The 14,095-nt window shown below is 31.6% G+C and overlaps 2 protein-coding genes across 3 annotated transcripts; one reads left to right on the top strand and one right to left on the bottom strand.

Annotated features, from left to right (window-relative positions):
* Positions 1 to 3,497: 3,497 nt before the first annotated feature.
* On the top strand, positions 3,498 to 6,695 carry LOC117237383 (flap endonuclease GEN). 2 transcript variants are annotated; one of them, XM_033501289.1, is made up of 6 exons: positions 3,498 to 3,735; positions 3,811 to 4,087; positions 4,157 to 4,443; positions 4,525 to 4,686; positions 4,767 to 4,932; positions 5,000 to 6,692. In XM_033501289.1, the coding sequence occupies exons 1-6, from the start codon at positions 3,578 to 3,580 to the stop codon at positions 6,122 to 6,124; spliced, it is 2,175 nt and encodes a 724-aa protein (XP_033357180.1). In that variant the 5' UTR covers positions 3,498 to 3,577; the 3' UTR covers positions 6,125 to 6,692. The 2 variants fall into 2 exon arrangements, with proteins under 2 accessions (XP_033357180.1, XP_033357189.1); XM_033501298.1 differs by having other exon boundaries at positions 3,594 to 3,735; positions 3,831 to 4,087; positions 5,000 to 6,695.
* Positions 6,696 to 8,456: 1,761 nt separating this feature from the next.
* On the bottom strand, positions 8,457 to 13,025 carry LOC117238697. Its single transcript, XM_033503816.1, has 4 exons — positions 12,868 to 13,025; positions 12,328 to 12,695; positions 9,044 to 9,074; positions 8,457 to 8,871 (listed from the first exon to the last, which is right to left on the bottom strand). The coding sequence occupies exons 1-4, from the start codon at positions 12,872 to 12,874 to the stop codon at positions 8,528 to 8,530; spliced, it is 750 nt and encodes a 249-aa protein (XP_033359707.1). The 5' UTR covers positions 12,875 to 13,025; the 3' UTR covers positions 8,457 to 8,527.
* Positions 13,026 to 14,095: the final 1,070 nt, after the last annotated feature.

The following is a 14,095-nucleotide window of genomic DNA, read 5'->3' as shown; positions in this document are numbered from 1 at the left end:
AACGCTTGAAGAAACGAACATCAAATATATCGAACGAAACATCAGCATAAATTTTGTTTTTTAAAGGAATTTAATAAAATTAATAATGTTTTTAAGAGAAACAAAGATCTTAAAATATTACTTTAAACTGAAATTACATTTTCATTTGAAGATATTTTCAAGCAGAGAATGTTCCTCATAATTCTTCTTATATAACTACTTTTATTACCTTTAGATGATAAAAATTAAGAATTATTCTACATTAATTCATCAGACACAAATAAAATAACAATAAACTATTATAAAGAATAAATAGAACATAAAATTGTAACCGAATAAAAAAAAGGTACAACAAGATTTTTAAATACATTGGTAAAACTTATCAAACGATTTTTTCGTATCACTTTTATTATAAATTATAATTGTTGACAGAGAATAGAAAAAGTCCAGAAAATAGTATGGAAATCAACCTTGTATGGAAATTAATATTGAAATATATTTATTTACGTTTTTCGTTTGAGGCCTCGTTTTTTAGAAAATAAGCTTCTGAGTTGAGAATTAACTCGGATACAAATTTTCTAATTTAGTTTTCTCGAAACGAAAACGAAACAACAGGTGAAAAAAATTGCATTCCATATTTCCAACTTAGTTTCGCATGTAGAATAATTGCGCGCTCTTTTTCAATCGAGAATTAATCAAATACATACATACTTGATAAATTTTCAAATTCGATCTTCATAAGAATGAAGACTACCTCAGAAATGAAAATCACGTTCTTCAACGTAACTTTTGTCATTCTTGATTTTTGTTCTATCTCAAGGTATAAAATCTCCCTGACATCACTTATACCACGAATTTAGACCTATTTAGACGGTGTTCAGATACTTTAGAGTAGACTAATATGTACAGATCTCTATTTTTTCACTTCTAAACTCATTGCATTAAGTGATAGAATTTGAATGAAAATTTGAAAAAGAAACAGAAAGTTGAATGCATTTAAAAAGTTCTTAAACTAAAGATGCTAAAGGGCTTAATGTATACAAGAGAGTTAAATTCGCATTACAGTTGTAAATAAAAGTAATTACTTTCTTTTGTGCCAAATAATGTTTATTTTAGTATATATACTAGTATACTACATATACTAGAAGTATTGTGCATGTGATTACAAAAGTGCGTGTGAACAAAAGTTAAAAATATAGACGATATATTTATCTTTCCTTATCGAAAATTATATAGAAAAATTAAAAATCTTTCGATTTATAAAATTTGTTGTATCACGTAGATTGATAGCCGATTACCTTTATCGATCTCTCATTGGGAAATCCATAATGGATAGTGTAATTTTATTTTTTGTTAATCTGAAAAGAAGTGATTCAAAAGATTGTATATGTACAACGTAGGAATATTATTGATAAGAAATAGCTTTGTAAATATAATAGTATATTATGCAATATAATATAGATCAATAAATACAATATATAAAAATATAACACATAAGCAATAAATTTATAGAAAATATTTGTTCAGATACATGAATATAATTAATATAACATGATTGTACATTAGGTACATACGAGAGCAGATTGAAAAATGTCCGGAATCGTCGTTGGGAGTTGGTTTATTTGTTATTGACATTCCGGAAATTTTTCAGCCTGCTCTTGTATCAATCTATGATTATACTATTGACTAATTCGTCGGTGATTGTACATATTTTTATTTTATGTTGAATCGATAATGTCGGAAACAATATTGTAATATCGAAAAATAAGGATAGAAATTTTTTTTCGATTATTTACAATTTATTAATATTAAACTGAATATACAGATATAAATTGGACAGAGAACGATATTTATTTAACGGAAACTAAATGCAATACTCGTATCTATATCAAATAACTTTACAGTTATTTGATCACTCTCGTCACAACGAATCTAACACTCACACTCTCTCTCTCTCTAACAACTCTATCAATTCTCACGACTCTACTCTTCGACGACTCGAAACCTCTAACGACTCTACTCTTCGACAACTCGAAACCTCTAACGACTCTACTCTTCGACAACTCGAAACCTCTAACGACTCTACTCTTCAACGACTCAATTCGCTCTGACTCTCGCAACACACTCGCTTTTCGACTCGCATACTCTGACCTCTCGGTCGTCCGCCCTTGAAACACGAAACCGTCCTTCTGCTCTAACGTTGTTTCTTGTTTTTCTCATATCTCTGTAAGAACTAAGTGACTTTAGTCACATAGGCGCTCTTAAATGTAAACGAACCACAGAAGGACGACATACACGGTTTTTTCTATTTTCAACCGATCTCTAATTCAAATCTATTCTACGATATTACAATATCAAGATGATACAGTTCACAAATAATTAACACGTGAAACAAAAAATATATTAGATAGGACATCCGTTGGATATATTATTTTTATATGTTATACTTTGTCTTTGGTAATATATTAATTCATATCAACAAAGAAAAAATCTGTTATAACAGTAGGTTTCAGAAATATACATATATATTATTTTGAAAAAAATTGTACAACAAAAGTATTCAATTTAATGCCAGGATCAGAATTATGTATTTGATATGAATGATTCCCATTGAAAGCTTTGGATATGAAGTTTTGATAGAATACTTTAAAGAAATCAGTTTCTTGCAAAGAAAAAGATGGCTTTATCTTGAATAAAGCACAAACACGTGCAAAAATTTCTATATTTTATCATCTCAAATATTGTTACGTGGCCTTTTCAAGATTTGGGGCAATTTGGCCAGACTGCAGCTTTTGGAGTGTTGAAACACTCTGCTCGTGTTACAACTTTAAACAATTCAAAAAATTAACTCTACATTTAAATGAAGAAATACACAACGAGAAAAATTAACTTGAATAAAATTTATATTTAAAATTGAATTATAATATATTGAATTTGACAAACAATTTGACTTTAACAAAGATTTGCGCTTTAATGAAATTTTTTTAAACTCTGACCTCAATGTGACGGTTTTACGACTCAACGATTCTACGATTTAATGATTCTAACGATTCTCTCACTTTTTAGGTCACAGAATAGCCCATTTATCTACTCGGATTTTACATGACGATCTATGATTGTCTGTTATCCAATAATACAATTTCTTATTAACCAATGCTAATAAACATTAATTTGATTGAAGTTGTAATATTAAAGAGCAAGCGATTTATGCATTGACAATGTTCTTTCCCATGGTAACGAAAGTAAATACGAAATTTAAAAGTGATCATAGTTATTACTGATAAATAATTTTGAAACTTAATCAATAAATTTGTTAAGCAACTTTTGTTCGTTGCCTCGGTTACGCTGATAAAATTAAATTCGCCGCGCTGGATTTTATCGTATTATCGTACAAGATATTCACGCTAGAGAGAGCTACAAGCCTATACCACACACAACACACTATACACAACAGTATAAACTATTTTCTAGTGTTTAACTTTACTACATAGGGATTTATATCCTTTTAATATGGTATCACATAACACACAATTGCACATAGACCCCAACAAATACGTTGTAGTAAAATGTTTACAAACTCTAGTTCAAATTAGTAAAAATGGGAGTAAAAGATCTTTGGAATATTTTGTCGCCTTTGAGCGAGAGGAAACCAATGTTTGAGCTTCAAGGAAAAACGGTAGCCATTGACATGAGTTGTTGGATTGTGGATAGTCAAACAGTAACTGATCATTCTGCACAACCAAAAATGTATCTTAGGTTTGTGAGTTTGCATTGGTTATATTTATTATTCTTTCAGATTTAAAGTTAAATACGATTGAATAATTATTACAGGAATCTCTATTTTCGTACAGCATTTCTCCTCATGCAAGGAATATCTCCAGTATTTGTATTGGAAGGGAAAGCACCTACTTTGAAACATAAGACAATTGCAAAGAGAAATGACGTTCGTTCTGGTTTTCGCGAGAAAAAAACTGCTTCTAAAGGAGGTAGAACACAGTTTAATAGAATTCTCAATGAATGCAAGGAAATGCTTCAACTTATGGGTTTGGCGTGTGTGCAAGGACATGGGGAAGCAGAAGCAATGTGTGCTTATTTAAACGAAGACGGGGTAAAATATTTGTACACATGAAAAGATGTGAATCACAGTTATCTATTGCTTTAATAATTATTTTTACAGCTTGTTGATGGATGCATAAGTCAAGACAGTGATTGCTTTTTATATGGAGCAAAAGTAGTTTACAGAAATTTTTGTACAAGTACTCAAGGAAATCGTGGAAGTTCAGGTGGTGCTGTAGATGAATATAAATTAGAAAAGATAGAAAGGTTATTAGAATTAGGGAGAAATAAAATGATAGCATTAGCTTTATTATGTGGTTGTGATTATAATGATGGACTGAATGGAGTTGGTAAAGAAGCTGCTATGAAACTTTTTAAAATTGTAAATGATAAAGATATACTTGAACGGTAAAGTATAAATTAAAGTATGTCTAAAATGTATTTTTTATCTAACAAAAATATTATGTACAAATACTATTAACTTTTTAGAATGAAGAGTTGGAGGACCGATACTACTTTAGATTATAAAGAAGCAGAATTACTGAATCCAAATTTGTGTTCGTCTTGTGGACATAGTGGTAAACTACAAAAGCATACAAAATCAGGTTGTATAGAATGTGGGACCACTGTGAAATGCCATAACTCTTATAAGTACGTTTGTTATATAATTGTTATGCAACATATTTTATTTAGCATATTTATATTGTATTTTTTACGATATACTTTTGTAGAGAGAAAAGAGCTTTATTATTGAATGAAATTGCTTTACGAAAAAAAGCTCTTCTTATTGAAGATTTTCCAAATCAAGAATTAATAGATGAATTTCTTATTAAAAAAGCTTCAGTACCTGCAAAAATAGATATTCAGTGGAAACAACCGCAAGTGAATGAATTCATAGTAAGTTTTAACGTAAAACTTTGTAAGTTTACTTTATTTATTCTTACTATAACTCGATTTATTTTAGGATTTCATGGAACGATATTTGTCTTGGGAACCACAATATGCATTTGAGAAGATATTTCCTCTAATGACTCGTTGGCAACTTGTACACCTTCCAGGTATTTCTGCAGACAACCGTCTAACAATGCTCGATTTATACATACCTGAAGCAATAAAGAAAGTTCGGAATATTAGGTCTGTTGCGAGTTATGAAATTATTTGGAAGACTGATCATAGTACGATAAAAAGATTAAAAGAATATATTGCATTAGATAATGTGAGTGATAATGGTGCAGATATTCCATCTGAATTGGCAAGCATTGAGCCACAAAGTGCTGTACAGAAATGTTATCCAGAATTAGTTGAAGCATTTGAAAATGCAAGAAATGCGAAAACAAAGAAACGACCGAATAAAAAGAAAATACAAAACGATACAGATGCTAGTGATAAACGTAAAGCAGAAAAGAGGCGTCAGAAGAGAAATGCAAAAACAGAAAGTAATAGAAAAATTGATGAATTTATTTCCAAAAATGATCCTACGTCTTTAGAAGAATCTTTCCGAAGGATGAGTATTACGCCAATAAAATCTAAAAAATGTAAAACATTAGATGGTTTACAAGAAAGTCCGAAAAGAAGTGATAAAGTTAAACGCGGTCCTCAGTTCGAAAAAGTATTACAATTGGAGAATATCAATTCAAACTTAAATAATACATTGGATAGAATGTTTAATGAACTTTCACCGGATGATTTTATTGACGAGAACGATGATCATGATGTAAACATGTCAGAGATAATAGACAATATATGTAATCAAAGGGTCTTCAAATTTAATGTTTCGGAAAATGTGCAAACACCTAAAGATGAAAATAATTTATGTGAAAAAGACATTGAAGATGTGAAAACAGTTGATGATGTAGTTAATTTTGAAACGAACTCTGATCAAAGTTCCAGAAATGATGTAATTCATAATCAATCAGTTGATGAATTTGCTGATATAGATGAATCCTATATTCCTCTTAATCACAGAATAAATTGCGAGAAACCGAAAAAAAGGCTACAAAGAACTTCTACGCTAATAAACGATAGATTTAGTCTTGGATTTGATGATCTTATGAATGATACCGATCCGGAAACCCAATTTCTCACGTAGCATTTAATTAATATGAGGTGCGTTTCTTTACGTAATTGAGTATGCAATTGGTTACTAAAACAAGATACCAGAACAAGTACAAAATACCATTCATTGCCTTCATATTGTGGTATCTAGAATTTATTGTAGTATTTACGCCCATACACAATATGTTTTATATAATTTTAAAAGATCTCTCGTATTTCTAAGTAACTAAGTCGTTATTATTTTAAATCTTATATTTTCTTATAAATTCGATTTAAATTACTATATAAAATACCACTATAATTTTTCAACGTTGAAAATCTTCATATTTATGTAAGTAATAAAATGATAAACTAAATTTAAGGAACGTAGCGAAATATTACCGCGAAGGTAAGAAATTTTTTATCAATAATTGCTTGGGTTGTGTTAATAACGAAGATTGATTTATATATCCAATTTTATGTATTACTGTATGAACTATGTTTTAATCGCATATTTTTAAAATATGCTTTTAAGATGTTTAAATCGTATTTGTACAAATGCAAAATAATTGTTTGATACATTGAATGTTGTAAATAGATTATACATTTTTAAATACATCTTGTGATATTGTCTTTTTAATTGAACATCTTGTAATATTATATATGCATATTTTATTGCATTTTCTAAACACTGTAATTATGTAATAATGAAATAAAGGACTGATATATTACTTGTTAAAATAAAAATAATCTGTATAAATTACCACAATACTAAATATCAATGATGTACATGTAAGATTATTTAGATACAGGCGTTTATCAGTCTGTATAAGCCTGGCTGTTGCATTCATTTGACATCTGTAATTATAAAAACCAATTATAATCGATGACAAATTAAATAATACCGAAGCACTTAAACAAAACGATGTAAATTAAATAAAAACAGTTGATCTGTTAAAACATATGCGATTATATACACGTCTTGCACGTTCTCCAGCATTTCATGTGCTGCGTCCAATTTAATAATGTCATATATACACTGTAGTTACAATAAAAATATTATTAACAAACTTATATATAATAGGTAGTAAAAATAAATAGTGTATTGTTATGTACATCGCATAGTTGAAACGTAGATAATGACTATTCTCTAGTTTATACATAAAGATATGTATATATATATGACGTATGATGAGAAATACAGGAGTTCGTGTCAAGCCATGCGTACCGTTGTTCAGCACAAAATAGACCCATCTGACAACGACCAGCAAACCGTAGTAAATGCTAATAAACTCGTCTTATACAACGAAATAGGTTCAAGGTTTCCTGTTGTGTCGTCAATTTATATTCACATCAATTCGCGAGTAGATGCACTACAAGTTTTTACATATTAGATTCAACTTTTGTGTAGCTACATACATACATATAAAAACTTCATGATATTTACATGGTATTCAAAAAAAAGGGGCTGACATTTATAAGGCACTATGTTTCTAGACATTAGAACAATGAGAAGCCTTTCGGCACAGAAATGTCGTTTGGAGCTTACTTTTTAAGTTGTAAATAATTTAATTTCATTTCCGACGAAAGTATCTTCATGCGATACCACAGTTTAAGAGGATACTCAAGTGGTTTATTCGCTAATAAAAGAAATCTCTGCTGATGGGATCATCGAGGGATTATTCACACTACTCAAGTTTAAATTAGGTGAAAATCGTCAACATCTATATTGTCAGCTTCAAAGTATTACCCTTTAGCACTTAATGGAGTGTCCTCTTCATTGCGTAAAACTCTGCTGTGGTACCCTGTTTCAAGTGGGCTTTAGCATCCACGTCTTTAATCCCCCAAATACTGTCTTTGTATGGTATTCTTAACTTTGGGGAATAGTAAACTGTTGCACGGCGCGGGATCCGGAAGGTAGGGCGCGTAATCAAGAATTGTGATATTAAAACGTGCAAGAAACTGACAAACAGTTAGCGATGTGTGGCAGCGGTGCGTTGTCATGACGGAGAACATTTATGACATCGGCTAATAACAAGGGCGTACTAAAATTGTCACTGTGTACAAGGTCCAGAAACCGGTACACGAAAAGATACGGCTATAAGTTACTTAGACGTTCCAGTTGAAGAAACAGTCGCAGCGTCTGCTATATGAGTCTTTTCTACACCGTACAGAACTTATATATATATATATATCATCAATTCATTTTCGGTTCTATTGACACATTTACAATTAGGTAATAACCAATGTAATCGAATTGCTATATGTAATCGTCTCATTAAATTTATACAAATGACAATTATTGAAGTATTTGTTAATTTTTATGCTTTTTTATTGCCTATAATTTCTACATTAGCAATCTACATTATATTCTTTACATTATTGTGTTTTAAAATTTTCAGATTCAACATGCTGTACTGTTCGAAGAAATTATGGTTGCATATTATTCAGGTTGGTGTCACTGGATTGATACTGTTGGTAACCGGGTGCTATCTTCCGGTATACCGGTTGTTGGTGGTTTGGTTGCGGGACTATGTGTTGAATGTGGTGGTCTCGAAGGGCGGTGTTTGCAGCTTGCATTTTTCTTTGGCCAATCGCATACTCTTAATTCTGGGTTAAATTCAAGTCCTTCGTTGCATTGCATTAACACCGGTGTCTCTCTAATGCAGGAGTAATAGGTTGAGCAGTCGTCTGGATTTGGAAACAGAGCAACATCTTCTTCTTCCTCATTGGGACATTCAGGTGGTGGAGTAGCGGAAGCAAACGCCACCAAAAGTGTGGCAAGTGTAACCACAAATATTGCTAAAATAATTATGGAACACTTCTAATTAGTATCGTATGCAGTAACTTATTACATTAAGATTAGGTGAAAAATATCGGTGAGGAATAGATATTTGGTAACAAGTCCAAATTTACTCTTTGTCCAATCAATCTTAACGCGAACTAAATTAGAATAAAACCAAAACTATCTTGCCTTTCATTTTTTCTTTGCAGAGTTCTGTGTTCTAGTATCTTCCACACTGTTGTCGTTGTGACGATCAGGCCTGCCTTTCGATTTATATATCCGTCAGTTATACATTTTTTATGAAAGACTATGAAAAAACAAGTATATAATTGATTCTTAATCTTAACGTGTCGTGATAACACTATAGTCAAAAATTGGAGCGTAACATGCAGCTATTAGTTGTCAATGTCGTTTCTAATCATATCGTTCTCTGTTTAGAGAAATATCTAGATAATATTTACACTTCTAATTGAGGTAATATGTAATTGTAAGGTAACATTAATGTATTAGTTTGTATACCGAAGCGCAAAATGCTGTACGTATTAAATTTTTACCTTTTACAGTTCAATGTTCAAAGTTGTTGATCGCCGTTACGCTTTTCTTAATCTAAAGATACAAAAATTTTCAACACTTGGAGCAACAAACGTCAAATATGTTGTAAATAGATTATACATTTTTAAATACATCTTGTGATATCGTCTTTTTAATTGAATATCTTGTAATATTATATATGCATATTTTATTGCATTTTCTAAACACTGTAATTATGTAATAATGAAATAAAGGACTGATATATTACTTGTTAAAATAACAATAATCTGCATAAATTACCACGATACTAAATATCAAAGGCGTACATGTAAAATTATTTACACACAGGCGTTTATCAGTCTGTATTGGTCTGGCTGTTGCATTCATTTCATATCTATAATTAGAGAGACCAATTATAATTAATGACAAATTAAATACATACCGAAGTACCTAAATAAAACGATGTAAATTAAATAAAAACAGTTAATCCGTTAAAACATATGCGATTATAAACACGTTCTCCAGCATTTAATGTGTTGCGTCCAATTTAATAATGTCATATATACACTGTAGTTACAATAAAAATATTATTAACAAATTTATATATAATAAGTAGTAAAAATAAATAGTATTTTGTTATGTACATCGCATAATTGAAACGTAGATAATGACTATTCTCTAGTTTATACATAAAGATATGTATATATATATGACGTATGATGAGAAATACAGGAGTTCGTGTCAAGCCATGCGTACCGTTGTTCAGCACAAAATAGACCCATCTGACAACGACTAGCAAACAGTTGTAAAGGACAATAAACTCGTCCCATGCAACGAAATAGATTCAAGTTTTCGTGTTGTGTAGTCAAATTTATATTCACATCAATTAGCGAGTAGATGCGCTACACGTTTTTACATATCAAGATTCAAGACTTCATGTCTTTACATATCAAGACTTCTGTGTAGATACATACATACATATAAAAACTTTATGATATTTACGTGGTTTTCAAAAAAAGAGGGGATGACATTTATAAGGCACTATGTTTCTAGACATTAGAACAACGAGAAACCTTTCAGTACAGAAATGTCGTTTGGAGCTTACTTTTTATGTTCCAGATAATTTAATTTCATTTCCGGCGAAAGTATCTTCATGCGATACTATAGTTTAAGAGGATACTTAAGTGGTTTATTCACTAATAAAAGAAATCTCTACTTAGGAAATCATCGAAGGATTATTCACATTATTCAAATTTAATTATGTGATTGGAGGCTACATGTTAATCTAATTGTGTACACTGTATTAGAAGTAGCATTGAAAAAGTATTGGAAAAGTATGAGGTGTGGAAAGAAGATTCGTGGAAAGAATTAATAAAAATTATTTGTTTGAAACTTCGTCAAAATCTGTACTCTGTCTGTTCGAGATTTTGGGTGATACTCAGTTTATGACACGGACAACGCTTCTGCTTTTTTTGGAAAGTTGGAGGTTCTCGCCTCGCAAGTTGCAATGTTTGCAAAACCGACATTGTCAAGTGGTTGTTTTTTTTATTATTATTTAATTTGTACTTTACAATTTGTCCAGCTGGGCATTTGGTAAATTTTTCTAACTTAATTGCTAAATAACGCGTGGATGGCTACTCCCAGCGGGATACCATTTTCGAGTAGAGACTAAGTGACACCCTAAGTGCTCATCGGGTCCGCTCTAAAGTGAACCACGTGTCCTAAACCTCAACATCCGATGACAACGGAACACTAAACCAGGACGTTACGCTACGCACCCTCGAGCATGTACGTACAAAATGCACTACATTAGAGACACCGACGACAGTTCGATTGTTACAGAATTGGATAGAATAGATTCCCGCTTCACAGGAAACATTAACAAAAACAGATCTCCTAGACGGACAGTTAGAATGTAAGCTCGGCAGCCATCAAGCACGACACTCATCACGTACTGGCCTAAATTTAACACCGTTACGTATAGTTCATATTCTTTCATGTATACTAAACAGTTCAAATAAACTACTAAACACAAGCTTAATAGACATCTTTAATCTACATCCACCTTGGGCATTCATAGCGTTCAAGGGTCGCGACATCAACCAACCAGTTGCAACCTGACTGATCGCCACCTAGTTGGTAATTCGCAACAGTCACCTTCACAGTGCTAACCGCCAGCACTTAATCAAGTATCCTCTCCATTGCGTAAAACAGTGCTGCGGTTCCTCGTTTCAAGTGGACTTTAGCATCCGCATTGCTTCCTATTTGTATCGTTTTTAATGCCTAAAATACTGTCCTTGTATGGTATTTTTAACCTTGGGGAATAGTAAACTGTTGCACGGAGCGGGATCCGGAAGGTAGGGCGAGTAATCAAGGATTGTAATATTAAAACGTGCAAAAAACTGGCAAACAGCGAGCGATGTGTGGCGGTGGTGCGTTGTCATGATGAAGAGCATTTATAACATCGGCTAATAACAAGCCCGTACTAAAATTGTCACTGCGTACGAGGTCCAGAAACTGGTCCATAAGAAGGTCCGCGAGTCGTATAGTTATGAAATTTGAACTGACTGACGATTATTGATGATAGCTACGGCTATAACTTACATGTTCTTATCGTTACTTAGACGTTCCAATCGAAGAAATAGTCACAGCGTTGGCTATATGAGTCTTTTTGCTACACCGTATAGAAATTGCATATCAACATAATCAGTCTATTTTCGGTTCTATTGACATTTTTATAATTACGTAATAAGTAATGTAATCAAATTGCTATATGTAATTGTCACATTAAATTTAATCAAATTAGAATTAATGAAATATTGGTTAATTAGTATGCTTTTTTATTGCCTGTAATTGCCACATTATCAATCTACATTATATTGTTTACATTATTGTGTTTAACAATTTTCATATTCAACATGCTGTACTGTTCGAAGAAATTATGATTGCATATTTTTCAGGTCGGTGTCATTCTGGACATGTACTGTTACTTCCTCTGGTGCCACGTCAGGGGAAGCAGTAACAGTTGCTGCTGATGGTGCGGGACTATCTGCTGGACTTGATGGCTTTGAAACGAGACGTTTACAGCGGACAGTTTGCTTAGGCCAATCACATACTCTTAATTTCGGGTTAAATTCAAGTCCTTCGTTGCATTGCATCAACAATGGTTCACCTCTATCGCAGAGATAAAAGGTTGAGCAGTCGTCTGGATTCGGAAGGAAGATATCGTGTTGTCCGCTTCCACATTCAGGTGGTGGAACAGTTGAAGCAAACGCCACCAAAAGAGCGGTAAGTGCAACCACAAATATTGCTAAAATAATTATGAAACACTTTTAATTAGTATCGTATGCAGTAACTTATTACATTAAGATTAGGTGAAAAATATCGACGAGGAAATGATATTTGGTAACGCATCCAAATTTACTCTTTGTCCAATCAATCTTAACGTGAACTAAATTAAACTAAAACCAAAACTATCTTACCTTTCATTTTTTCTTTGAAGAGTTCTGTGTTCTAGTATCTTCCACACTGTTGTCGATGTGACGATCAGGCCTGCCTTTCTCCTTATATATCCGTCAGTTATACATTTTTTATGATAGACTATCAAAAAGCAAGTATATAATTGGTTATTAATATTAACGTGTCGTGATAACACTACAATCAAAAATTGAAAATTGTAGCAGCGGCCGTAACATACAGTCATTAGTTGTCAATGTAGTTTCTAATCATACGGTTCTCTTGTCAGAAAAAGACCGATATTTACACTTCTAATTGAGCTAATATGTAATTCTAATGTAACATTAATGTATTAATTCGTATGTCGAAGCGCAAAATGCTTTACGTATTAAATTTTTACTTTTTACATTTTAATGTTCAAAGTCGGCATTACACGTTTCTTAATCTAAAGATACGAGTATAATATAACCAAGGAATTGTCCTTCATTAAAAGTAATTTTTAACACTTGGAGAAACAAATGTCAAGTGTATCGAATAAAATATCAATAGATATTTCGTTTTTAAAGGAATGTTAATTAATAAAGTTGATAATTTTTCCGAGAAAAATAAAGATATCAAGATATTAGTTTGCACTAAAATTTTATTAAATTTTCGCTTAAAGCAGAGAATCTTTTGCGTAATCATTTTTACATAATTACTTCTATTGCATTTAATTGTTCAAAATTGGAAGGTATCATATGTTACTATCTTAGAATTAGATATAATAACACGCTTATGCAAACACTAAACTATTATAAATGATAAATGAAACATAAAGGTACAACAAAATAAAGAAAAGATGTAAGAGGATTTACAAATGAGAAGTAGCAAAACTTATCAAACGAATTTTTCGTTTGACATTTGTAGCATAAATTGTGGTTGCTGACAGGGAATAGAAAAAGTCTATAAATTAGACTAGCTTGGGTATTAAATCAAATCAACGTTAGTGAATATGTTCATATTCTTGTTTTCATCTATGCACTCGTTTTGGGGATCATAAGTTCGGAACATGTGAGTTTAGAGTTAATTTGACATACGCTACGAATTTTCAAATTCGATTTTTTCGAAAATGGGACAACAGGCGAAAGACATTTAATGAAAGATCCCTTTTCTGTTATTTTCTTCCTGAGATCTGATATATGTTCATTCCTTCGTCTTATAATTTGCTCATATATAGTTTGTTAACATAAAGATAATGATAAGATGCGCTACACG

This window comes from Bombus vosnesenskii, unplaced genomic scaffold, assembly GCF_011952255.1.
Source record: "Bombus vosnesenskii isolate JDL3184/JDL3185 unplaced genomic scaffold, Bvos_JDL3184-5_v1.1 scf7180000013264, whole genome shotgun sequence".
NCBI classification, from domain to species: domain Eukaryota; kingdom Metazoa; phylum Arthropoda; class Insecta; order Hymenoptera; family Apidae; genus Bombus; species Bombus vosnesenskii.
This window is presented reverse-complemented; position numbering and strand designations above follow the sequence as displayed.